The sequence below is a fragment of the Hippocampus guttulatus genome, chromosome 16 (genome assembly GCF_054856545.1).
Source record: "Hippocampus guttulatus isolate MCC_2025c chromosome 16, RoL_Hgut_1.0, whole genome shotgun sequence".
NCBI lineage: Eukaryota > Metazoa > Chordata > Actinopteri > Syngnathiformes > Syngnathidae > Hippocampus > Hippocampus guttulatus.
Window position 1 is genome coordinate 1,530,592 of NC_141276.1, and position 24,058 is coordinate 1,554,649.

Sequence of the window (24,058 nt, forward strand, 5' to 3'; positions counted from 1 at the left end):
TCGATAGATTCGAGCCGACCCTACACGCCGATGCCAGCCCATGACTATTAAATCGGGTACATCTGCCTATACACTTGCACAATATGGTCCGTCACAAATCATTTCGTCATGCCCATTTTCGATTGAGACTGTCAGAATGACACGAAAGTGGAACCGCACCGCATCGTACATTGTGCTGTATGTTTCCTCAAATCCTATTTGAAACATAAACATTTAGCATGGCGCAGAACTGTTCCACACCACTGACAACTACAACCACATTCGAAGTCATTGTGCAGTAGCGCCTAATATGATGGCCAATGAATGTATTCAACGATGAAGCATACGGCTGCTAGCGCCACCTTGCTGTGGTTTCCGCTTGTCAATGTCAACAGGTCCGGATGAAGCACACTCGAGTGCTGGACTGCATCAAGCTTTCATTAATAGCTATGGCTATCACGCGGGGAAATAGGCTACACTTTCAAAATAAGACATCCCTTGGCCTAATCAACAAGGAATGAGGCATTTTTAATTTCCTTGCCGTTGGTTTGAGTCAGTCTTGGATGACTTTCAGGCGAGAGGTAAGTTACACCCTGGACTGGTCGCCAGCCATTCTCACTTCTTTAAAATAATGGTAATGTAATCAAATGTGTCTTTCTACCCAACTGAGATGGATTATTAAAGGTACAGTAAACCCTAAACATTGACTGTGATCCTATTATTAAAGCTACTAAGGTTGTGTACAATGTGTCATAGCAGATTACTGTACAAGGAGGGCCATCAGCGTCATAAACACACATTGGTTTCACACACCACTAGAACCACTTGTGGAGTTTAAGGATCTTTTTGTAAACATTCATCTTTATTTTTTAGTTTTGTACTCAAATTACAACCTGTAATTTTCTTTTTACTTTTCAGAAGGGGTTGAAATCGTACTTCTGCTTTTACCAGTATATATTTTTTTACACTGGCACTATATTTGTACAGTACAGTACTTCTACTCAAGTAGGTGAGGACTTTTCCAACGGCTGCTCCTTAGCATCGACACGCATGCACCGTAGTAGCTATATTTTGAAGGGTCAAACCGGAGGTGCTGTTTTCCTTTCCCTCCCTTAAGTGACTTGATGCCCGTTTCGCCCTCCCCAGAGCTCCCGTCAGCGTTCAACCGCGTCTTGTTAGGAGCTCGCTGACTTGTGGCGACGTGGTCCCGGCGATGGTCGCGAAGTGGAGCGGAGCGCGGCGGTGACTCCGGCGGCGACCCTTCCGTGTCCCATCTGCAGAGGATGAGCGGCCAGCCACCTCAACGACCCTCGCTCCCACCAGCACAGGACGCCGTGCAACTGCGCGATGCGGCTCAGGGTGCAACGAGGAGGCGACTGTCTCCTCTCTCCTCTCTCCTCTCCGCTCAAAGCATCTCCCGGCCGGGTTCACGTTGACACTTTCTCCGAGTAGTTTTTTGTCACCGTCGTTGACCACGGCGCACCCGACGTTTGGCCGCTTTCTCGGGAAGTGCACCATGATCTGATCTTGAAAGCGAAGCAGGCGGTTAATAGGAGTCACCTGGAAGCACATGATGGCCAACGAGCTGCAAGTAAGTTCTTGACTTTCTGACGCCTTTGTTGCACGTAGGGCATGAACTGATTATTTAGCATTTGACGTTCTTTGGAATTAATATCTTGAAATTGGAGAAGGGGAAACTTCTAATCGATTGGGATAAGTAAGCGTTTGGATTGTTTCAAGAAGTTATATCTTCTCAGTCTTTGTGCAATTCCATTCAATGCTTTGAATGAAAGGGGCACGACACCGTGGACTCCCACAATGCCTGCTGTGAGTCATTGGAAGGTGTCGTGCAGTCGTCCCCGTGTGTCAGGTTACAGTTCTCCCGGTGTCAATCCAACGCAGGATGGCGTACAAGGAAATGGTCCAAAATGATCAAGGTCAGCTGTGGTTCTGTCCCATCCGGGCAGCGCTCGGGCACATTCCGACTGTTTTGGGAATTCTCTCAATCCCGTACGGTCGTTTGGGTGAGCGGCTTTCCAATTTGGGCTGTGGCCTTCCTGCAACTTATCCGTGTGTGCTTGTTGGGGCGCTGTGGCTTCTTCTCATTTTAAAAACGCGCTTGGTTGATTAAAGCCTCCTAGTAGTGTCCTAGATGTGAATGTGAGCGTGAGTTTTATTTATATCTTTACGTTATATCTTTATGATCAGTTAATTGAGTCATTGATTATAAGACGCATCCCTAATTTCACTATTGTCCACTTTGGTATAGTTTATGTACCGGAGTGCGTTCCAGTTGTCTACTCAGCAGCTGTAATGTGTGAAGTTTTTTTTAAATTATTTTCGAGACTCTTTGCACTTGCATCCTCTCATCCCGATGCTGTCATGGTGACTGCAGAGCGTCAGGCGATGATCAGTGAGCGATGGCGGACGGAGATGCGCCGATTGAGGTCGCTTGAACCCTCTGGCATCGGGCCACATTCAGTGGGAGATCCTCATCGTATCACAGACCGATTGCCAACTGCAGTTCAAAATACATTCAAGTAAAACCAGTCGGGCTGCAGATAAGAATTCTTTTGGTAATCAAATAATCTGTGGATTATTTACATCGGATTTTCATCCTTTTTTTTTTTTTTTTTTTTTTAAAGAGGTATCATCTAAATGTGGGTCGGGTCCGTCGAGGTCACCCCATGTCTTGGCCGTTGTTTTTGCTTCCTTGAGCAACACGTGAACTCTCACACAGGCCTTGACCAGAAGTGCAGCGCAACTCTTTTCTCTCAGCCTGTTTATCTTTTTGGCCCTCCTCCGTCAGATGACTTGAGGGGTGTAAATCCAGCCCGGTGGTGGTGCGCCCAGCTGATAATGTAACGTTGGCTTTGGGGAAGCTGCCGTCTGCAGTCTGCAGCCTCCCTCATGAATTGTTTATTTCTTTTGGGGTTTGGAGCGTAAGAGCACGGGAGAGCAGAGCTCCCGCCGCTCGCTGCCGGCTCTTTCCCGGGCGGAGCGGAGCGGCCAAATGACTTTTGTATCGATCATCCGGCAGGAGGGAGGCGGCGGCTTCTTCCATTTTCTTTAATGTCCTCGGAGGGCTCCTTCATCCGACTCGGCTGATCGTCTCCCTTGTGTTATGATACGCCGCGACGAGTTGCACGGCGCTCGCGACCTCGTCTCTCCTTCTGCCGCGAGAAGATAAAAAGAGAGAATTTGAAAAATTCCGTTCGGTAACAAACGGCGAGACTGACTTCAACGGGCTGTAAATAGTGTTGGTGCTCCTTCACAGTCAACAGTCATTTTGACACGTGCGTGTGTGCGGTTTACGCGCCTCACAACCTGTGAGGTGAGTCCAAGCTGGTTAGACGAAAGGGACCTCAGTTCAAATTAGCTCCGCTTGAGGGACCATCTTCAAGCCAAGGTCCGCAAACATGATGATGCCATTAGGATGGTCTGAAAACACAATCTCTCCGTCACCATTTTTGACCGTACTTGGCCCTCCCGTCACGGACCTGTGCCCGAATAGAAAAGTATCTGGGTCAGAGTCCGGCTGGAGATGACCTTTGAGGTCGGCCGATTATAGCCTGTAAGATTTGCCGTGACCTCTTCAGAGTGCGCAAAAGGCCGCTGGTGTGACCGGAGTAAGCGGAAGCTCGCCCGGAGAGACACCGAGTATGATTGACCCGGTTGCGGTTACCCCCGATGCATTTGAGATGAGTTCTCCCGCTACTGTTCGGGGGGTCATGCGATCGAGTCTGTTTGTTGTGCTACAATAGCGCTGTCGGCTCCAAGAGGAGTGCAGACTCGAGGCTCAATCCTTGACGGTGTCCTGTCTGCACCCAGAGGCCAAAACGGCATGCGGGGAGGGGGGGGGGGCAAAATAGGAGCTATTCTAACCTGTAGGCAAGGGTCGGATATATCTATATAATAGTCACAGCGTAGCACAAATGTAACCTAAACTTCCGCCATTGTTGTCATGCGTCATTTTTGGAGACGGTGGAGGAGCCGGGTGCCATTTTGTGCGTGTGTTTTAATCCACCACCAAACAATGCTTAGGAAACTTTGAGAGGAGTAACTTAAGGCGGATAAATGGCATTCAATGAATAGGATACAGTGTCTGCACAGGGAGAGTCCAGACAGGAGCAAGTTCGACACCGTTGTGGTTGTTTGGACTCCTTTTAGGCTGCTGCCTTGTGATTCATTCTGACTGTGTGAGTGTTTATGGTTACCACCTTCCCGATACCTACCTGGCAATTTACCGCTCGATTTCGATTCCTCTCCTCACCCGCAGCCCCTCTTGGCTGTCTTTTAAAACAGTTTATAGGGATAGCCTCTGTCAGGTTGAAGCGATGGTTCTGTTGTTGCCTGGATACAGTAAAACCCTTTCAAATAATATTTGCTTAAAAATCTGTGCTAGAGCGGGAACAAAGAGCTATGATTTCCATTTAGCTTGACGGCAGTGTCTTTTGGACCTAGATTTCTCCGACCCCTTCCCCCAGGTTAAGCGTGTGCACTCCAGAACTTTTCCCAGAGAGGATTTTTGGCGGGCTTATTCCGCCCAAACAGAGGAACTTTTTGTCGCGGCCGAGTTCACAATGGACAAAGCCGGCAGCACCAACGTAAGCATTTGCTGAAGTCTTTGGAGAAGATCGACTTCTGTACAAAGATGCCATTCGGGTTGCTGTGATCCTCCCCAGCTGTGGAGTGGAGCACACTCGCGCCCGCACACAGATGCGCACATGCGCATCATTCAAACACACGCATGCACTTTTTCACTCGAATGCATGTGAGGTACATGGCGGCATAGCGCACCCATTCAGCCAAGTTGCACAACAACACAAAAAATCAAAAGGAGATTGCGCAACCTCATTTGTTCCGCAATAAGAGGGATTGTAGGGGTTAGCGGGCAACCCGCGCGGTCCAAGGTACATTGTGTAAGCTCGTTCCTAGTGGACCAGAGAGCAAATCATAATTCCAGTTTGCCAGGGTTATGTTTGTTTGCTTATGCATCCATGAGCCACATGCACACAGAAATTGTGCCTCCACAAATAAAAAGCTTATATTGTCTTTTAGGTTGGGTTTTTTTCCTTAGCTTGGCTCAGTTGTCAGCAGGCCACCGGCAGAATTGTGGCCAGTCAACGGTGCACCTATTTTTGGGAACTATTGATGCCTGCAAAAAAAAAAAAAAACAAACAAACAAACGCTGAAATGTCAAGTCCTTGGACTGACTTGGAATCGAAGGTCAGCAAAAAGGTTTTGCCCTTTTTACCCTTTGTGGGGTTTCCAAGTTGAACACAGCTCTGCTCATGAATGTGAGTAAATGGCGTGTTCTGTGCAGATCACTTACGAACGTAGCAGCAAGACAACTTCAAAAAAAAAAAAAATCGACCTCATGAATCTTCTTTTTTTTTTTTTTACTGGAGTACATATTTTTAGAGATGGGAACAATTGGTTTAATATGACCGCAATTGATCAAACAATGCTGCCTCTCTGCTTTGGGTCGTAACAGGAAGCCGGCTGGCTGCGAGCTCTCCCACTTGCACAACCACCAGTGCTTGCATATACTCAAATGTGTGTGTGTGTGTGTGTGTGTGTGTGTGTGTGTGTGTGTGTGTGTGTGTGTGTGTGTGTGTGTGTGTGTGTGTGTGTGTGTGTGTGTGTGTGTGTGTGCACCAAATGCATGACTCCTCCATGAGCAGAACAGGAAGCGACCAAGTCTGCACTGTTCTCTCTCTCTCGTCTCCTCCAGCTCGTTCACTCGCTCTGGAGTTGGACAAGCTTTTGAGCGTAAATCCATTCTGGATTTTGAGAGGCTGGTATTAGTGGCGCACGCCGCGCGAGTGTTGGGTGGGGAAGCGAGTGAGGAGGGAGGGGTGGGAGGGGGTGAGTAAAGCCAGAGGCCAAACATGGCTAGCGAGGATGCAATAGAGGACCATATGAGGGATCAACCCGCGGATGACCTCGTACACACCGAGCAGAGTGACGCAGATCATTCGGTAGGCGAATCTTCAGCTCAAATCAACATGGCCGCCTTGTCGTCCCGCCAAGCGTCGAGCGTGGCCTTCGCTTTTCTGCTGCTTCCTCTTTCACATTTTGGAAATCCGAATCACTTGTGTTACTCTTGTTGCTGTTCTGCCGCTCACCTTTGTTTCGGCCCCTACTGTGGAAGTCGCCTTCCTCTCGGGGCATTTTGAGTCCGAAAACTCCCGAGATGAAGTCGCATTGTGACGAGCGAGAGTTTGTCACAGCGCAAATTCTCCTTTCCTGCCTTTCATGGTTTGTGAGCGCCGAGGTCCCTGCCGGGGAGGGGAGGGGAGGGGGGGGGGGGGGGTGGCCGCATGGTAGACACTCACTGACCTCAACATTTGCCACACTTGCGCAACACACGGTCGCTCCATCGGATTTCGACAAAAAGTCCCGTTTGGATTGTCGTTTGTGTGCAACTTGCCACGTACGTTTTTGGAGACAAAAATGTTTGAATCATTCGGAGGTGTTCTTCTGAGACTGTCCCGTTCAAACATTTGGAGACGTTAAATGCGTTCTCGGGGTCGGTCGATTGTCAGGGTCGCCGCGGGGGTCATCGCGCTCCACCCAAAGGAAGACTGGCAGTCTTTCTGATTTCAGAGCGATCCGGGCGGGCTGTCGGTACTGCGGCAACTCGGCTTGGACCACAACTCGGACCTCTCGGACTCCGGCGTGCAGCAACGCCTGGATGAGCACCGGGAGAGGATCCGCAGGGAGATCCGCAAAGAGCTGAAGATCAAAGAGGGAGCCGAGAACCTCCGGCGAGCCACCACCGTCAAGAGAAATGCCCAGCAGGTGGACTCGCAGCTGCGCAGTTCCAAACGCAAGCTGGAGTGCCTCCGCGCTCAGCTGCAGGAGCTCGATGCGCTCATCGTGGTCAAGAGTCACAACGACAACCAAGGTACGCTTTCTGCTAGGGGAAAAAAAAAACCCCAATGCTCAAAATGTGCCGCAATTGCTGATTTCGTAACTTAACGGGCGTTCAATCGGCGACAAATGCCACGATTTGAGTTTTTCAATTTCCCGATGCTGTCGCTTATTTGCGGACAGCTCCGCAGCTGCATTTATTTCTGCTTTGCGCGTCGGCGGCCTTTGTCGCACAGCCAGACACTCGCGCGCGGACCAACCGGCCAAGTTTCTGAGGTCACTCACTAAGCCACGCCCCTTGTTGTCATTTTGATTGGCTGACCGGACGCAAGCGTTCATCTTGTCCCGCTCTCCTGCTCCAGTACGTTGGCCAAGATGCCCTTAACCTGCTGCCCTCCTCTTCCAGACGCCGCTACGTCTCCGGGCTCGCTCGGTCGACCGTCTGCCAACCAGCAGCGCATTGCTGCGTTGGAGCGTCAGCTAAACATTGAGTTGAAGGTCAAACAGGGGGCAGAAAACATGATCCCCATTTATGCCAACGGCGCTACCAAGGTGCTTCCACCAGCAAATTTGCCCTTCGTTTTCTCGGCCTCGCGCCTTCTTTGTATTTTTTATTTTATTTTTTTTTAATTTTCTTGCAGGACAAGAAGCTTCTCCAGACGGCACAGCAGATGCTGCAGGACAGCAAGACGAAGATTGACATCATCCGCATGCAGATCCGAAAGGCCATGCAGGCCACGGAGCAATCGGAGGACAGCCAATGTAGGCCGTCGTTTGTTGTTGTTTTTTTTTTCACCCTCACTCGAATTTCGGGTCCCCACCTGTCACGCTGCATATTTCATGATGCCGGCAGTCACCGATCGATTCTTTCTTCTGAAGCTCACAGCGCCCGCTCAAACACACTCGCACACCGACGCCGCGTGCGCGCGCGCATCGATGTGCGCGCTGTCCATTACAGCCCTCTCGCTCCTGCTTCGAGACTTATTGATGTTCCTGCATCCCCCCCCCCCCCCCCCCCTTGGTGTTGGCCAACAACTAAGAGCTCGGCCTCATTTAGTTAGCAGAGGTTAGAGACAAAGAAGGTTGGCTCCGGCCGGACACGGGGAGTCAGGATGGGGAGGGAGGCGGAGTCACGGCGACGCCACTTCAAGGGCCGCGTGTTCACAAGCTCGATCAATGTTGTCGTTTTCATACGCGCGCGCGCTCACGCTTCCTTCCGCGCCGCAAGGATCGAGGATTATACCGCACTTAAGACAATTCTCCCGTTTCAACATTCGTCACTGAAGAGTAGTCACGGATACGAATGAAGTCATTTCATCGATTTTGCAAACGCGCGCTAGGTAAAGCCGACCTGTGCGGGGTGGAGTTGCGCGTGGAGGAGCTGTGGCATCATTACCGTGTGGAGCACGCCATGGCGGAAGGAGCAAAGAACATGCTGCGACTGCTCGGCGCCGGCAAGGTCCAAGACAAAAAGGCCATCGCGGAGGTCAGCGTTGACTTTGCTTACCAAAAGCGACACAAGCGAGGTGCCGCTCGTTCCGCCGTCAACGATTGCTCTGTCCCGACCCGCAGGCGCAATGTGGTCTGAGCGAGTCGTCGCAGCGTCTGGACCTGCTCAGGTGCTCACTGGAGCAGCGGCTACTGGAGCTCCCGGAGGACCACCCCAAGGCCTGTCTGATCAAGGAGGAGCTGGCTTTGGCTTCCTCCTCGGCGTTTAGCAGCCGCCAAAGCACACCTTATGTCCACAACCAGTACAGCACCCTGAGTAAACCGTCGCCTCTCACAGGTAGACACCGAGGGCCCCGATGAGCGCTTGTCACGAGATTGTTGAGCAAATCGGGTCGGCTGCGCGTCTTTCGAATAGTGCGGTCTGCAAAAGGCACTGCGGTGCGTCATCGTCGCCGAGGCGCTCTCCAAGCGGGGCGGGAGGGGGCAAAAGAGGGGGGAAGCGGTAGCAAAACAGGCCTGCGTGTGCTTTAATTACACGCAAGAGGGAAAAAATAAATAAATAAATAAAAGCAAAATGATTTTTTTTTTAAAAAAACCTCTTTGTGCAGGAACTCTTCAAGTTCATCTTCTGGGATGCGTAGGGCTGCCAGAGGTGGTCCCAGGCCGAAGCAGAGGGACCCCCGCGCTTCTTCCCGCTTACTCTCCGGGAGATGGACGCTCCTCCTTCAAACTGAGCGGCCTCTACAGCCGCAGCACCGGTAGCATGAGCCTCAAGATCCCCGGCAAGAACGATGAGCTCTCCAGTACGTTATCTTATTCGATTGTAGAAGTGGGAAAAAAAAAATTGCAACTGAAGTTGAAAACGAGTCGTGTAAAAGCGCTTTTCAAATGAAAAAAAAAAAATGACGGCAACGTCGCACCTCAGACCAGAAAATAGGTGAGACTCCTTGGACAGGATTGGTCCCGGTTGCAGCCAAACAACGTCCTCCCGCTCGCTGCAAATCAATTGGCAAACCCATCGAGTGCAGCCGTGATCAAATCAACTTGAAGAAACTTTGTTTCATGTCAATAACTTGGAATTTGCTTGGACTTTTGCTCGATGTGCCCAGCTCATTCCATGAATCTCCAACCCCTCCCCGAAATTTGTATTCTGACCTGGCCAATTCAAGAGTCGCAAAGAGAGTCCAAGCCCAAGGTTATTGATCACTTTTCATGAATCGCAGCCCTCGTTGAGAAGAATAAAACGACGTCTCTCATGTTTGTGTGCGCACTAAAGCGGAAGTGAGTGCCGTGCTGAAGCTGGAGAACACGGTTGTGGGTCAGACCGCTTGGAGAACGTTTGGGGATCAGACGTGGGACCAAAGCTTCACCGTGGAGCTGGAGAGGGTGAGAATCGATTGCGGCGGCGCCCGGCGCTCCAAAAACAAACAAAAAAATCTTTCCAGTATGCTGCTTGTGCGGATGTCCGCGCCAATTCCAGAGTTGTTAATGAGGAGCAATTTGGTTGCCGGGAGTTATATGCATAAACTCGGTGTTGTTTATGTTTTTTTCTGTCGGACTAGTCCAGGGAGTTGGAGATAGCCGTGTACTGGCGAGATTACCGCTCCCTGTGCGCTCTGAAGTACCTGAAGCTGGAAGAGTTTTTGGATAACCAAAGGCACCGAGTCAAGCTTGATCTGGAGCCGCAGGGCCTGCTCCTGGCAGAGGTAGTCACGCACAATTAACTCATTCACTCCCAAAGACGTTTTTAAACGTCTTTTCAGACTTGGTCCAGAATCGGTTGGTACTGAATGAGTTAACAGACATACTGTATATGTCCAAACGGAGCCATTTTTTGGGGTGTCGTGACAACATTCCGGTCGTGTCAGATTGACTCCAGAATTTCGGATTCAACTTTCGGACTCCTCCTTTGTGCAGCGCGTTTGAACTTTTTGTTTACAGGTCACCTTTTTCAATCCGGTCATCGAGAGAGGACGAAGACTCCAGAGACAAAAGAATGTCTTTTCCAAACAGCACGGTACGCTTCAGAGGGTCAAACTTTGCACTGTCGCTTTATTTCCGATTGGGAAGAGCGGGGCTGAAACGCCAAGCGTACCTAAAAAACTGCGGCCGGTCTCTCTTTTGCAATTGGCGTGGTTTCGTCTCAGGTAAAGCCTTCCTGCGCGCCCGCCAGATGAACGTGGACATCGGCACGTGGGTTCGCCTGCTGCGGAACGCCATCCCGAGCGGAAGCAGCCCGCCGGCGTACGCGGCCGCTTTCGCCGGCGACGCTCTCTCGCGCAGCTCCGGGTAAGCTCATCTTCCCGCGACGGTAACATTCGTTCGAAGCTATCCCGCGTTGTTTTGCGATTCAGTGTCAGTGTTGAGGCTGATCTCGAAAGTCCAATTTGTTGAAGATCCAAGTCCGGGTCCTCGCCTCAGGAGGGTTTTGCCGTACAGCGTTGTGAGGTCACGAGTCGCATGCGGCATAAGACTAATTGCCACGTGGCACATGCCCACATAACTTTCTGTTTTTCGTTTCATCGCTTTAGATGTAGTTATTTCAAATGTTTTTCACCTTTCCACCGCAACGCTAAAACTCTGCCATTTGGCGCTGTTGTGTTTGCAGAGAAATTTCTGTCGAAAAGCTAACTCTGGACACGGAATCTCCCCTCAAAGCCCAGATGGGAGACTTTTCCACCGCGGTGAGTGAGTACGAGTCAAAGAGGAAACGCCCCCCCCCCCCCCCCCCCCCCCGTCCTCACATTATCCTGTCGCTGTTCTCCTCTCTCGGGTCCGAAACATTTGGCGACGGAAGCTGAAGAGCCGTCACTGAGCCGGCTGGCGAGAACGGAAAGTTGTGAGCAATTAAGAGAACGAACAAAGGCAAAATTCCAAATTCGTGGACAGTTGGAGTGGTTCTAAATTGGATGGAGGGGAGGCTTTGACGCGAGGAAGGCCAAAGCCGCGACACTTGACTGGTCAGATGAATGGCGAAATCCAATGGCGAGCGGCCACGTCGGAGAGAAAACACGAGGAGTGTTGTTCGGAATGAAAGAGGACGACCGAATGTGCTACTCAGCAAAACTGGACGCCGTTCGCCTTACTATTCCGTCTGCTTCCCTCTTACTGTCAAGATACCCTTGAGCAAGACTCTGAAGTTTAGTGTCAATTTTTCCAACTGCAAACTGTAACTAAAAAAAAAAAAAAACCAGGTCACAGATTTAGATGAGCAGAGGGAGAGTTGGAGCGGGAAAAGGCTTGCGGCAGATGGCATGTTCATCAGAGCTCGGAGCATTAAGGGATTAATTACTGATTTTGAGAGAACTAGTTAGCGTGGAGGAAGGAGGGGAGGAGCTTGGCTGAGGGGAGGAGCCAGTCAGCCGCCCGCATACGTCGATCTGCAAGTGGATGCGACTGGCATCAAAGGCGAGATGAGCATTCGCATGTTTATCAGCCTCCTCTAGTGCTTGTTGCAGATGTCGGATCAGGGACGTCCAAATTGTTTTCTCCCAAGGGTCGCACAAGAGCGCTTTTGATTTGCCTCACATTCTAAAACCGGTCCATCGGTATCGGTAAAGATGGGAAAATAAACCCGCGCCGTGTCAATTGTTGGTTTTTGAAAAGCCCCTGTTGTCAAATCATCCGCCGTGTATCTGTATTTTGTTCCCGTTGTCTCCTGTCCTCTTCCCCTGCTTCACTCCGTGGCGCTCCCATCGCAGCAGACGGCGGTCATCGAGCCCCCTTCCGTGCCGGATGTTCCTGTTCCTGACCGCCCGGCCAGATCACAGGCTCGGAACTCCTTGCCCAGGTGCCAAAAAACACACGCGCTCCCCGTCTACATCCCCATCAACCCTTTGCGCTTCCTTTTGCAAGATGGCCGACACCGCATGACACCAGAACCCCCCCCCCCCCCCCCCCTGCACACAATATGTCTCTTGGTTCAGCCCTTTAAAAAAAAAAAAAACACTGAATCAACATAAATTGTCTTTCTTACAAATTCCTGCATGCTAAAAATTTCTTTTCCACACCATTTTGAAATTGTGGATGTTGCAAACTGCTCTGCCCCATTTAGATCATTCAAGTATGTGTTTGGAGTATGACAGAAAATGCATCATACGCGCTGCGTTACATGCCCGACATATAATCTGTGTGTAATCTCTCTCTCTCTCTCTCTCAGAGCAAGCAGAGGCCCCGTTTGCTTGCAGGATTTCAAGGTGATGGCGGTGCTGGGCAGGGGGCACTTTGGCAAGGTATTAACGTGCCGTGCCATTATTCGTTCCATGATGGACACCCTTAAGCTCTTTTCAAAACTATCAGTCTGATTCTTTTTCTTTTTTTTTTTTTTTTTTTGCTGGTGCTGAATAGCAACACATTTGAAATATGAGACCAAAGCAAATGACAGATTGGCCTGAGTTCGTGCTGCCCCTTTGTGGCCATTTGTCAGTTGACCTCCGAATGCGAATGACTGCTTGTAGTTTGCTGGCTTTTAGCTCGGGCTGCGATGAAATGATGGATTGATTTTCAAAATATCCATTGAATATTTGTATCATCAATTAGTTGTCAAGTCATCAATTGCTCGTAATGTTAATTTCCTCTTCATATCTTTGAAGACTGCTTCACGGGCATGCGAAACCGCCTCCCCTCAGACAGACACTTGGGTGACCTTTGACATCTTGAACATTAGAACCAAAAGTCCAGCCCTTCGCTTTTCGTGAAGCCATCAATCCAATTTTGGCGACGACTGACGATTCATATTTTCTCAGCTCTAAATGTGCTTTTTTTTTTTTTTTTCTTGGGCTCTGCAGGTGTTGTTGTCGGAATACAAGCAGACGGGCGACCTGTACGCCATCAAAGCCCTGAAGAAAGGAGACATCGTCACGCGGGACGAAGTGGAAAGGTAAAGAACGTCGCCCGGCGGTCCAATATCCGTCCCGCCTGGACTCTCACCTTCGTCCCTTCGGTCCGTCTCCCTGCTTGTCTCGCTTCAGCCTGATGTGCGAGAAGCGCATCTTTGAAACCGTCAACGGCTCCCAGCATCCGTTCCTGGTCAACCTGTTTGCGTGTTTCCAGACGCCGGAGCACGTGTGTTTTGTCATGGGGTACACCGCCGGAGGAGACCTGATGATGCACATCCATACCGACGTCTTTTCAGAGCCGCGCGCCGCGTGAGTTCAATCGCTGACCCGGAATGCCATGTAGCATAACAAACGCAAATCTCACCGTCTTAACTTGGATTTGTCCACCTTGACCGACAGGTTCTACTCCGCTTGCGTTGTCTTGGGTCTGCAGTTTCTTCACGACCAGAAGATTGTTTATCGGTGAGTCTCGTTCTTCCCAAAAGACAGCGACACGTGCATTCGCTTGATATGAACTGCTTTTTATTTTTTTCTTTCTTGTTTTTTTCCTTCTCAGAGATCTCAAGTTGGACAACCTGCTGCTCGATGTTGACGGTTATGTCAAAATTGCCGACTTCGGTCTGTGTAAAGAAGGTGAATCCTTCCGGCATCCACCCCTTACTGTACACGTTTGATTTTTTTTTTTTTCTTGGTATTACTTTTAACCAAATCCCCCCCCCCCCACCCCATACGCAGGCATGGGTTATGGGGACAGGACCAGCACCTTTTGCGGGACGCCTGAGTTTTTGGCCCCAGAAGTACTGACGGACACGTCGTACACGCGAGCGGTCGACTGGTGGGGCCTCGGGGTGCTCGTCTACGAGATGTTGGTCGGAGAGGTGAGAGGCAGCTCCAAACACTCGCCGCCTTTTCAAATCACTCTCTCGTGGCAAGTATTTTATTCTGCGAAGGTGTCAAAAGGAGTTTGTGTGAATAAATGAAGCGCCTTTCGAGAAATGATGACGCGGTCACGGGTCACGTTGGCAGCAGAGAGACATTGCCAGTTGTTTTATTCTTCTTTTTTTTTTTTTCTGGTCAGAATCTTGTTGAAAGCACTCCGTTCTCATCGTGCGTGGTTGTTTCCATGACAACCAGGACTGACGCAACAGCATTGAAAGGAAACTCGAAGATTCATTGTTGTCGACTTTGTCACTCCCCGAAAGTGACCGGGGGGGCGGGGGGGAGTTTGCTGGTTATTTGAAACGTCTGACGACACCCTCCACCACACCAGACGTGCTTTTTGCACGCCTTTTCGCAGACTGCAAAATGACGCTTGCATGAATCCGCTACCATTTATTTTATTTCTTGATATTTTTTTTTTTTTTAGGGACCCCGCCAAATAAAAAGCAAAAAACATTCCGGTTAATTGTAAATTGAGGGAAGCCGAGGTCTTGCATGGCCGAAAAGTGGGTTCGGAAGATGAATGAATGAATGAATGGAAAAAGGTTGCACCGCTTTATAGTTCAGAGAAGACGGCAACGAGCTCACGCGATTCCAAAGTCAAATAATGCGCACGCGTTCTTTTTCAGTCCCCCTTCCCAGGTGATGATGAAGAGGAGGTTTTTGACAGCATCGTGAATGACGAAGTGCGCTACCCGCGCTTTCTCTCCAACGAGGCCATTGGCATTATGAGACGGGTAAGCTTTGGACTCCGCAGCTTGTCATCATCAATTTGGGGTCCTGATAGGCACGATTATGGAAAATCAAGGATGTATTTATGTTGATATGCCTTCGTGTGATATTGTTTGTTGAATTTTTGTCTGCGCCGCAAGCTCCTGAGAAGGAATCCTGAGAGGAGGCTGGGCTCTGGAGAAAAAGATGCTGAGGATGTGAAAAAACAGCCTTTCTTCAAAGTGAGTTGGAAGTAAAAATGCAAACGTTCTTTTCAAACGACGTTCTCTGACGACGCCGTTGCGGTTTAGGATGTGGACTGGGAGGCTCTCCTTCTTCGGAAAGTCTCGCCGCCTTTTGTCCCGTCCATCAAGGGAAAAGAGGACGTCAGCAACTTTGATGTGGAGTTTACAGCCGAGGCGCCGACCCTCACGCCGCCCCGCGAGCGACGCAGCCTTTCCCGAAAGGAGCAGGACTATTTTAAGGATTTTGACTACGTGTCTGACCTCTGCTAGGGTCCACAGAGTAGCGGACGGCCACTGCCGGCCTCGGACTCGAGGAGGTGAGGAGGATGGGATGGTTAGCTGCAGGAACTCGTGAGATGAACAACTGCTTTGCATCAGTGTGTGTGTGTGTGTGAACAGAGGGGGGGGGGGGGGGCAGCCAGTATGTGATCGCGTGTCTCGCACATCTGCAGTGTCTGTGACCCGCTGACCTTTTGGGCAATCTGGAGGGGCTTTTCGCGGAAATCGAGATGATCATCCAGATGATGTAGCGATGGAGTTGACACGGTCCCGCCGTGTGCAGTGTCTGGAGTCGGCATCGTTGTCGGCAAAATGCTCAACGGGCCAAAAAGTATCAATCGGAAGGAAGCTGGTTATCCTCACGACAGGTTGTGGTCTCGCATCTTGTGTTTTTATCTAGGCTGTGTCTCACACTGACTCGCGCTCGGCCAGTCATGAATGTACGCGATCGCTGTCGATCATGCGCAGCTTCAAAATGAACACTCGGGGGCGCCAAAGAAACGAAAGTCAGTTTACTGTCAAGTCGAATTGTGTTTCTTTTTGTTGAGTGTGTAAAAAAAATAAAAAAAGAGGCATTCGTAATACTTTGTCTTATCCTGCTGTAAAAGATGTGTTGTAAACGTTGTTTGAGTTTCATTAAATTACTTTCATCCACTTTCGCAATCTTCTGTATTTGAAGATTGGAAGGCGCTGATTTTCGTCCCGACAGCTTCACGCTCGGCTGCGAAACGCTCGAGGGAAGGTTGGAGATCACAAAAAGCAGAGTCGGAGTACTTCGGCCACCAGACCAAGCCCCCTCAACCTGCCTCGGAGACCCCTGAGCCCGTGTCAGCCGAGCGAGACGGACGACTCCCGACGGTGCCTCAAAAGCCCGGATCAAATCTCCGTGCTCACGTGCGGATGACGTAGGAGGTGTCATGCATGCCAACGAGAGACGCCGGAAATGGCGTCAAGTGATTGACGGCACACAGATTTGCCTCGGTCGGCCATATTGAAGGAAAGGGCGGGCCAGATCTGACCTTTGGGCCTTGAGTTTGACGCCTCGGAACCATCAGATAAGTATCTATATTTTGGTGAAACCGGCGGAAGGTCCTCAATGCATGATGGCAACTTGACAAAGGATGGATAGAGAATGAATTGAACAATTCAACAAAAATGCTACGTATGTATTTCTTTGATTTAAATTTCTTATTTCATGGTCAGCGAAGCATTCAAAATATCTGCGCGTGCGAGTCGCCGCCCCCTTCCTCGACCGTAGATGCCCACAGTGTCCCCTCGTACTCCCCTCACAGATATTTCCCACAAGTAGCACCTCGGCTGCAAAGCTGCATTGAAGCGGCCCACAGGCGAGTGTTGTCGCCGGTGCAGGATTTGGAGGGTGCGTGTGAGTGCGTGCTTGTGTGTTTAGGAAGTGAGTGAGCGACTGAGTGGGCTGGGTGGGGACGTCTCGAGCTGTGGACGCCAGTCTTTGCAAAAAACGAGCGAGGCGGCAGCTGGAGCGGCTCCGTCCCGGGTGAGTTCAGCTTTTGGGTCATTACTAGAAAGTAGCTTGGGTGGAATTGAAAAATCATCACAAAACTCGCCGCTGTGTCCTTTTTGCTACCGATAGGTTCGAAGTGGAAACAAATGAAGTGACTGCAAGGCTGTTTGGAAGGTCATTCCGAGAATATGTTTGGACTCCTCACGATGAATGTTTGAGGGCAGTCTTTTCGTGATCTAAAACTTGACGCATGAGTTACACGATGCCTTCATTGTCAGGAATGAGATGGACTGTTTTTTATGCATTGCTGTTCTTCTTGAGGAGACAGGCAGGTGCGTTGCCTCTCGACAGGCTTATTTTCATCCCCAAGTATGCAAGCGGCATTTCGTGGCCTCCTCTAATGGATCCGCCCGTTACCCCACAGCGTCCGGTAAAGAGAAACAATGTTCTGTGGCTCCAGTGGGGGCGCTCCACCCAGTTGAGGCCCTGCTGGAGAAGTTTGAGGCGGGCCCGGGCTGTGCCGCCAGAGAGAGTGGGAACAAGGAGACGCATGTCATCGCGGTGGGGAGAGGAACCAGCGGCACGAGTGACAACATGGTAATTAGCGCGCATCGTACACAGGTAGAACTGCACCTTGGTTCCATAGTCACAATGGCATCAAAGGGACCCACATCCAAGCTGACCCAAGTAATAAGTAACCACTGTAGCTTGTGTACGAGCGTGGGTTTTTTCTCCCTCCCCTGTGGTTTCTTTCTGACCTTCGGGTTGAGTGAACGCTGGCGCGTTTTGGCTGCCGCTGCTCAACCCGTATTGTTTTGTGTTTTTTGTTATTGTAAAGTGTCCTTGGGTGTCTTGAAAGGCGCTTATAAATAAAATGTATTGTTATTATTATTATTATCCCAAAATCCTTTAAAAAAAAAAAAAACACCAAACCCCCCCCCCCCATTTCCTTCTACTCAAAAGTGATGGAGCACTGCCATCTACAGGGATGTGTTAGTCATTACAGCAGGTTTATAAATCTGAATTTCACAGACAATCTTGCATGCCTCCCTGTTGAAAAATGTCCTTCAGCAATATAGAACTGTGGCCCTTTCCCTTCACAGGTCACAATATTATTGAAGCCGTTGTCTCTAAGTCTGAGCAAGTCGGCGTCGAGAAAAATTTACTTACTCCTCAGCTCCAAGCAACCAATCAGCTGGAGGCTGGAAGCTGAGAGACTGCCCCCTGACCTCCCTGTGATCGTCAAGGCAAGTGCAGCCTAGCTCAAGACGTTTCCGTTCCAAACACCTGCACTCTGTGTTTTTTTTTTTTCTTGTATAAGGAAGCGTGTACAACCACATTTATGACATTCACGTAATTGTGTCTACGGCTCCTTCTTTTAGGTGTCCTCAAACTCCAGCGTACAGTCCCAAACTCTAAGTTTGCTCGTCCGGCCACTTCAGTGGCTCCCTTTCCGCCCGCGTGCGCTATACCGCTGGGCTCTGAAACACCACGGTAACCTGTCCTCTTTGACACACGTTACCCATGGAAACCGAGTCTATGTCCGTCTTGGAGAGGGTGAGCCACTGCCGGACCAACCGTTGAATTCTACTGTCAAATCGGGCATCCAAAAAAAAGAGAATCGCCGCACACAAATGTACAATTGCCGAAAGAAGTACCGTTAGCTTATGCCAACATTCACTGGAAACCGCCGTGGACGTGCTAATGATTAGCATCAATAGCTGTACTTTTGAACCTGCTCGGCATTAACGGCTGGTATTGCAGCATCTTACGGAGTCGCTTACAGTCGTTGTCAAACTTCTTCTTCATGTGTGACCGCATGACTAAATTATACTGCCCCCAGTGGCCAAGGTGGCACATCAGAAGGAGCGGTGGCGCTGGCGGTAACACAAAGTATTTGGACAGGGAATTGTACGACACGACGGTTACATCGAAATCTTGTAATGACGCAAAAGAGGTTTTAAATACAGCACATACAGCAAAATCCATCTTTTTTTTTTCCATCTCCCCTTTGCAGATCTGACTCGGCCTCCTGTCTGCCAGCTGAAGTCAATGTTCGTCTCCAACAACTACATGACTTCGGACCTGCAACCGCAGGAAGTGCAGGGCTGCGGCCGTTCGGCAGCAAGTGGAAACGACCCCGAGGTTCACGTCATCAAACTCCATTCCGCAGGCTCGGGACTCTGCGGGTGAGTGTTCTCCATCGGATGCCGCCGTCAAGTTCTTCCTTACGTTTCCCAAAACGGGAGGATGCACCGTGTGACGGCACCAAGCGCATTTCAAGATGTCTGCTCCAGCTCCCTGCAGGTGGAGGTGATCGTCTCCTTGGTGGCCCCGTCGCCCAATTCTTGGAGGCGAAAGGTGGTGCTGATTCTGAGCAGTTCGGTGCCAGTCAACTGGGCCATCGTTGCTCACGACGTCCGGGGTCATATCTTGATTCACGTGAGGGTGCAATTTCTCCATTTGATTTTATTCCAAGGGAAGATGGAAAATGCTGCGCTTCTTCTCCATTTCTTGGCCTTGTAACTGTGATGAGTGCTCAGCTAATTTTATCCACCCCGAATGGAATGGAATTTCTTTTTTGAATGACATCCTATGAGGCCCGCTGGTGCTTTTTTAACAGCTCACCATTTTGCGCACATGTGTGTGTGTGTGTGCGTGTATCTTTTGTGCAGTCTTCTAACAGCGTTTCCCCTCCCTACCCTCCTGAGCCTGAACTGAGTCTGACGACCACACTCATCCCCGACCTGTCCACCATACCGGACCCGCTTGCGTGGGCCAAAGAGAACGGCTACCGCAACGTGACCTCTTACACCGAAGCCGATCAGGCCAATCGCTTTGTCATCCAGCTGGTTGGGGCCAAGGCAGGTCAGGACCGCGTGCGTGCGTGTCTCCATTTTTTAAATTTTTTTTTCATTTTCCATTCCATTTATCCTCACAAGGGCCACGGGTGTGGAAAGGTAGAAAGATGCCTGACCCCAAGTGTGCGCTTGCATGCTTTTCTTGGGGAGCTCTGGCATTTCAAAAGCATTTTAGGTTATTTGAAGACAACGTTTGACGAAGACTATCCAGCTCCAAATTCATGGTTCTGCAACCGGTGTATGTTGCATTGTACGCATGTGCATATTTACTCGTGTTTTGGATACGGTTGTAGCGATGAAGGCCATTGCCGAGAGGCCTGCGTGGGCTGAGGAGCGCCACCTGAGAGGGTGGCTCACTGGCGGAGGGAGAGCCCGCCGGGGCCGAGACGGTTTCGCAGTGCAGTGTGAAGACGGACGCCTCAGCGTGGCAGTGGACCAACGCTTCCTACAGGTCTTTCGTGCAAAGCTTCTCAAAGCGGGCCCCGCGAGCCTTCCCCTGGGGGTCTGCGAAATGCAGTCATTTGCATCGTTTGACGAATCGAACGGACTTACTCCTTGGCTTCTGTATTTTGTGCTGAAGCGCAAAAAAATGTGACCTCTAATTCTTTCAGAGTTTGCCTGTGCCTGTTTCGGCTGTAACGTTGCGGGACCCAACGTGCCAGGCTCAGTCCAATGGGAGTCATTTCCTGTTAGTGTTCCCTGTCATTTCCTGTGGGACTGAGGGACAACTCCTGGGACAGACTCAAGGGGTGCAGTACAAAAACACGGTGAGCTCCACAAAACACGCAGATGAGGAAATGATTGCAATCCACCATTTACAGGGCCCCCTAATTGACCCCAAATAAAGTTCAGCTGTTCTAACAGAATTTTACTACCTTTTTCGTCGAAGCTTGGCAACCTTGTGCTCTCTCTGACTAGTAACATCAAGGGTGGAAAAAAGTTTTGAAATGATTTCGATTGGTTTAATTGTTTTAAATAAATGTTTAAAACGCTGCCATTTGAACAGGGGTGTGTTGACTTTTCATTTCCTCCATATTTGCTGGTGGCGTCTCTACGCGACGGCAGTATGTTGCGATGGCAGCCGTCGTTCGCTCATATCATGCAGCCCATTGCTCTCCTCTCATCATTTCTTGTTTAGGTGCTGTTATGGAAAGAGCAGCCTGCTACCACGCTGCCAAACAATGAGACTGACTGGATCTCCAGAAGTTCACTCGGAGTCCATGTAAGAAAAGCGCATATCGAGATTTTTGTTAGGCAATAGGGAGCACTGAAGTGGACGCGCACCTACCAGATCAAGAGCAATCGTCTTTTGAGACTACATTTATCACTAAAGTGCAAGAAGAATGCAATGCTCGAAGACACCAGTTTTATTTCTTTTTTATATATAAATAATTTTATTTATATATATAATAATATAATTATAATTTATATACTTTGATAAATAATTTAATCATTTAATAAGTAATTTTTTTTTAATATAATTTTGATCGAGTCCAAGAAGTGCGTCTGTCTGTCTTCTTTTGCTAGTTCAGCTGTTCGGACATCGCGGCCAGCGCGCCTCAACTCGTTCCTGGCGATGATGCTGTCAATCCTTCTCAGGCCCCCTGGGATCCCGTGCCTGATCCTGGACCGTTGCACTTTTCCTCACCCAGACTCAGATCGGGGCCTTTGCTTCTCCTGAAGCTTTTCGTCACCGAGAGCTACAAACAGCGACGCGTTGGACCCTGCGTCATCGCTGCTGACCAGCGTGTTTATGTCGAGGTGTCTCGTTTGAATTTCCTTTTCCCTTTTGTAGAGACTAAAGTTTTCCTGAAAGGTTGTGTTTTGAAGGTAGAATAAACTTTTTCCCCATCGTGACTGTTCCAAATTCCCTTTTTTTTTCTCCAAAATGTAACAAATGTTTCTACATCATCATCCATTTTTTTTTCCACTGCAGATTTCTGCCCAGGGGGCCTTCATCGACGTCGCCGAGGTGAAGTCATGTGTTGTTTCCCCTCTGTCAGACCCCAAAAGCTCTCCGTTCTGGGCTGTCATACGCAACGACTGTCTCGCGGACCCCTCACTTACCTTTGCGCGTGCAAAAGTGGAGGGGGAGAGCGAAGATGCTGATGAGCAGGAGGAAGAGCCGGAAGACAGACTTGATGATAAAAAAGGTTCCGAGGAGATCAGCGATGAGGACGACGGCGTCTCCAGTGACGAGAAAGGCAAACGCAAGGGGAGAGAAGAACCCTCGCGGAAGGACGCAGTGATAAGGCCGTTACGATTTAGTTTCATCCTACGACCGGTTTACAACGTCTCCATGCAGTTTCTCCACTGCAGCCTTCGCCTCTGCGTGTCCGACAAGACGACCAGGGAGCCAACAAAGAAGAGAAAAGAATGTCCGCATGGTAAACGTATCCCTCCGCTTGCGTCGAGGACACTCGGACGGCAGGTACGCAACCAGATATGACGCAAAATCATTTGTGGATCAAAGCGCATTTAGTGAAACATCAATTTGCCTGTCGTTCTATTTTTCGGCTTGCGGATGACGAATAAGGATTTCTTCTTGGCTCCCAAACTGTAGTGCGAGATTCGAAACCTGTCCCGGCCCATGGTGGTCACTCAGCCTGTGACCTCGCTGGCACGTAAAGCGCCAAAGTCCTCCACGGGCCTACGAACCAAAAGACTGAGTGTCTCTCCTCCGGCCATTCCTGCCTCACCACAACAAAGAAGTGAGTGCGTCTTTGAGCATATATCGAGCCGGCAATTCTTCATTTTAAAGCTAACGGAGGATATCTGTAGGTTCTTCATTGCAGACGGGTCCACTGATTGGAATTGCCTTGGCAGCCTTTGTATTGGGTGTCAGTTTGATGGCGGGGCTGTGGTACGTCTACATCGGCCCATCTTCCCCGTCAGATGAGTCGACCAGCTCGCCGTAAAGGTGAGATAACTGGATTTACGAACCTGAGCCGTATCGTGGTCTACTTTTGAAATCAGAAGCCAGCAGTTTGTTTATTTTAAAAAGGGGGGATTGGAAACAAACCTGACAATATCTCATCTCGGTGGTGTTAAAAAAAAAATGGCAAAGAAACACAAAGTCGACACACATGATTTGCACTTTGCGGGCCACATCGATAATGTCGGCGGCCAGATCTGGCCCCCGGGGCCATGAGTTTTGACACCCGTGCTTCATACAGTTATTATGATTCAGGTCAGTTTTCACTCGATCGCCACATGGATGCATCTGTGTAAATTCCATTTACTAAATGGGACAGAGTACCATACAGATTGTCAAAACTTTGCCATCAACGGTTACAGAAAATGTGTCACCATTGGTGAGCACCTGCAAAGTGTGAAGAATGGGGTTTTTTTTTGCTGTTGTTGTTGAATCAGTGTTTCCTCCAACAAAGGGAAGACACGGTGGGCTGAGAGGAGCTCAGACAAAATACTCTTGTATGTGAAATACTCTGAAATTGCTGCCAAGGCAGAGCGTGACCAACGTGACTAACATCCCTCCTGCTCATTCCGGAGTTGTATAAATCCAGACTAGGTTTTTAAAGCTGCTGCCTATTTAAAACTGGAGGTGAAACCACGCGGGATTATGTATTTGCATCCTCAGAAAATGAACTGGAGGCCAAATCAAAGATGGCCTACACCACCACCATTTTCCAATATCTGTGTTCAAGCAGGGAATATCCGTGACTTTTTGCTATAGTCACGAGAAGGTCTCTGGTCGCAGACTGGCTCGTGTCGAGGTGCTACCGAACTGCCATTCAGAGCATCCTGTGTCACCAAAGTGTGGCTTCGCTGTTTCGCAGATTTTTTTTTTTTTGGGCAATTTTCTTTTTTCACACAGTGCGTTAAGTTCTGCGTCCTGATTGTGGAAGGACTGAAGATCAATGTCAACAGTCTCCACGCCTCGTCTCTGTACAGCTTGTCAAATTTACGTTTGCAACAAAAACTGGTTTTGATGCTTGGTTTAATTCTATGGCACAGTATTGTATTGTGTCATTATCGTAAAAAATAAAGCTGAGTGGCAACTGTCGCAATTCCATATTCACGGTTATACACTATTAATTAATGTGTGTAGGTTATTCTGCCCCCTGCTGTTACATTTGAGGGTTGCATTGAGTGGCGAATGTTGATGCGAAGCCACGGCAAGGGCTTCGATTTATTCTAATACTCCTAAATTCCCGTTTAGAAGGCTAAATGGTATGTGGCAATGACTAATGTGTGTGGGGGGGTTTTGCTGTTGAGATGTATTTAGGGATGTTGCACTTCATAGTTTTTCACCCCAAAATGGTGTTCATCAGCGACGGACGTGTGGACAATAAAGGCTGTTGAACATTGGTCGACTCGTCGAGTCTTTCTAAACCATTACGAGCAGTCACACTGACTACTTCACGGATTGATCGCGGA

General features: G+C 49.5%; 2 protein-coding genes across 8 annotated transcripts; both read left to right on the plus strand.

The window, feature by feature from the left end:
• Window positions 1–1,117: 1,117 nt before the first annotated feature.
• On the plus strand, window positions 1,118–17,395 carry LOC147192338 (serine/threonine-protein kinase N1-like). 7 transcript variants are annotated; one of them, XR_015103135.1, is made up of 26 exons: window positions 5,847–5,963; window positions 6,592–6,892; window positions 7,265–7,410; window positions 7,500–7,620; window positions 8,199–8,344; window positions 8,431–8,644; window positions 8,916–9,110; window positions 9,584–9,693; window positions 9,870–10,013; window positions 10,249–10,324; window positions 10,455–10,596; window positions 10,916–10,991; window positions 12,009–12,097; window positions 12,467–12,539; window positions 13,095–13,186; window positions 13,278–13,454; window positions 13,545–13,607; window positions 13,702–13,778; window positions 13,881–14,023; window positions 14,714–14,821; window positions 14,957–15,037; window positions 15,107–15,357; window positions 15,493–15,687; window positions 15,999–16,832; window positions 16,929–16,973; window positions 17,260–17,395. XR_015103135.1 is itself a non-coding variant. In XM_086132049.1 (23 exons), exons 1-22 carry the CDS (start codon window positions 5,874–5,876, stop codon window positions 15,308–15,310), a joined length of 2,868 nt encoding a protein of 955 aa, XP_085988175.1. In that variant the 5' UTR covers window positions 5,847–5,873; the 3' UTR covers window positions 15,311–15,357; window positions 15,493–15,973. The 7 variants fall into 7 exon arrangements, 1 of the variants encoding a protein (XP_085988175.1); XR_015103133.1 differs by lacking the exon at window positions 17,260–17,395 and having other exon boundaries at window positions 15,999–16,481; window positions 16,612–16,832; window positions 16,929–17,125; XR_015103137.1 differs by lacking the exons at window positions 5,847–5,963; window positions 17,260–17,395 and adding an exon at window positions 1,118–1,570 and having other exon boundaries at window positions 16,929–17,125.
• engl (endoglin, like) lies at window positions 16,968–23,989 on the plus strand. The gene is made up of 14 exons (XM_086132051.1): window positions 16,968–16,973; window positions 17,260–17,396; window positions 17,903–18,046; window positions 18,182–18,356; window positions 18,817–18,988; window positions 19,097–19,241; window positions 19,475–19,667; window positions 19,954–20,111; window positions 20,272–20,427; window positions 20,799–20,882; window positions 21,188–21,421; window positions 21,597–22,091; window positions 22,224–22,371; window positions 22,442–23,989. Exons 2-14 carry the CDS (start codon window positions 17,394–17,396, stop codon window positions 22,576–22,578), a joined length of 2,244 nt encoding a protein of 747 aa, XP_085988177.1. The 5' UTR covers window positions 16,968–16,973; window positions 17,260–17,393; the 3' UTR covers window positions 22,579–23,989.
• The last annotated feature ends 69 nt before the right edge of the window (window positions 23,990–24,058 follow it).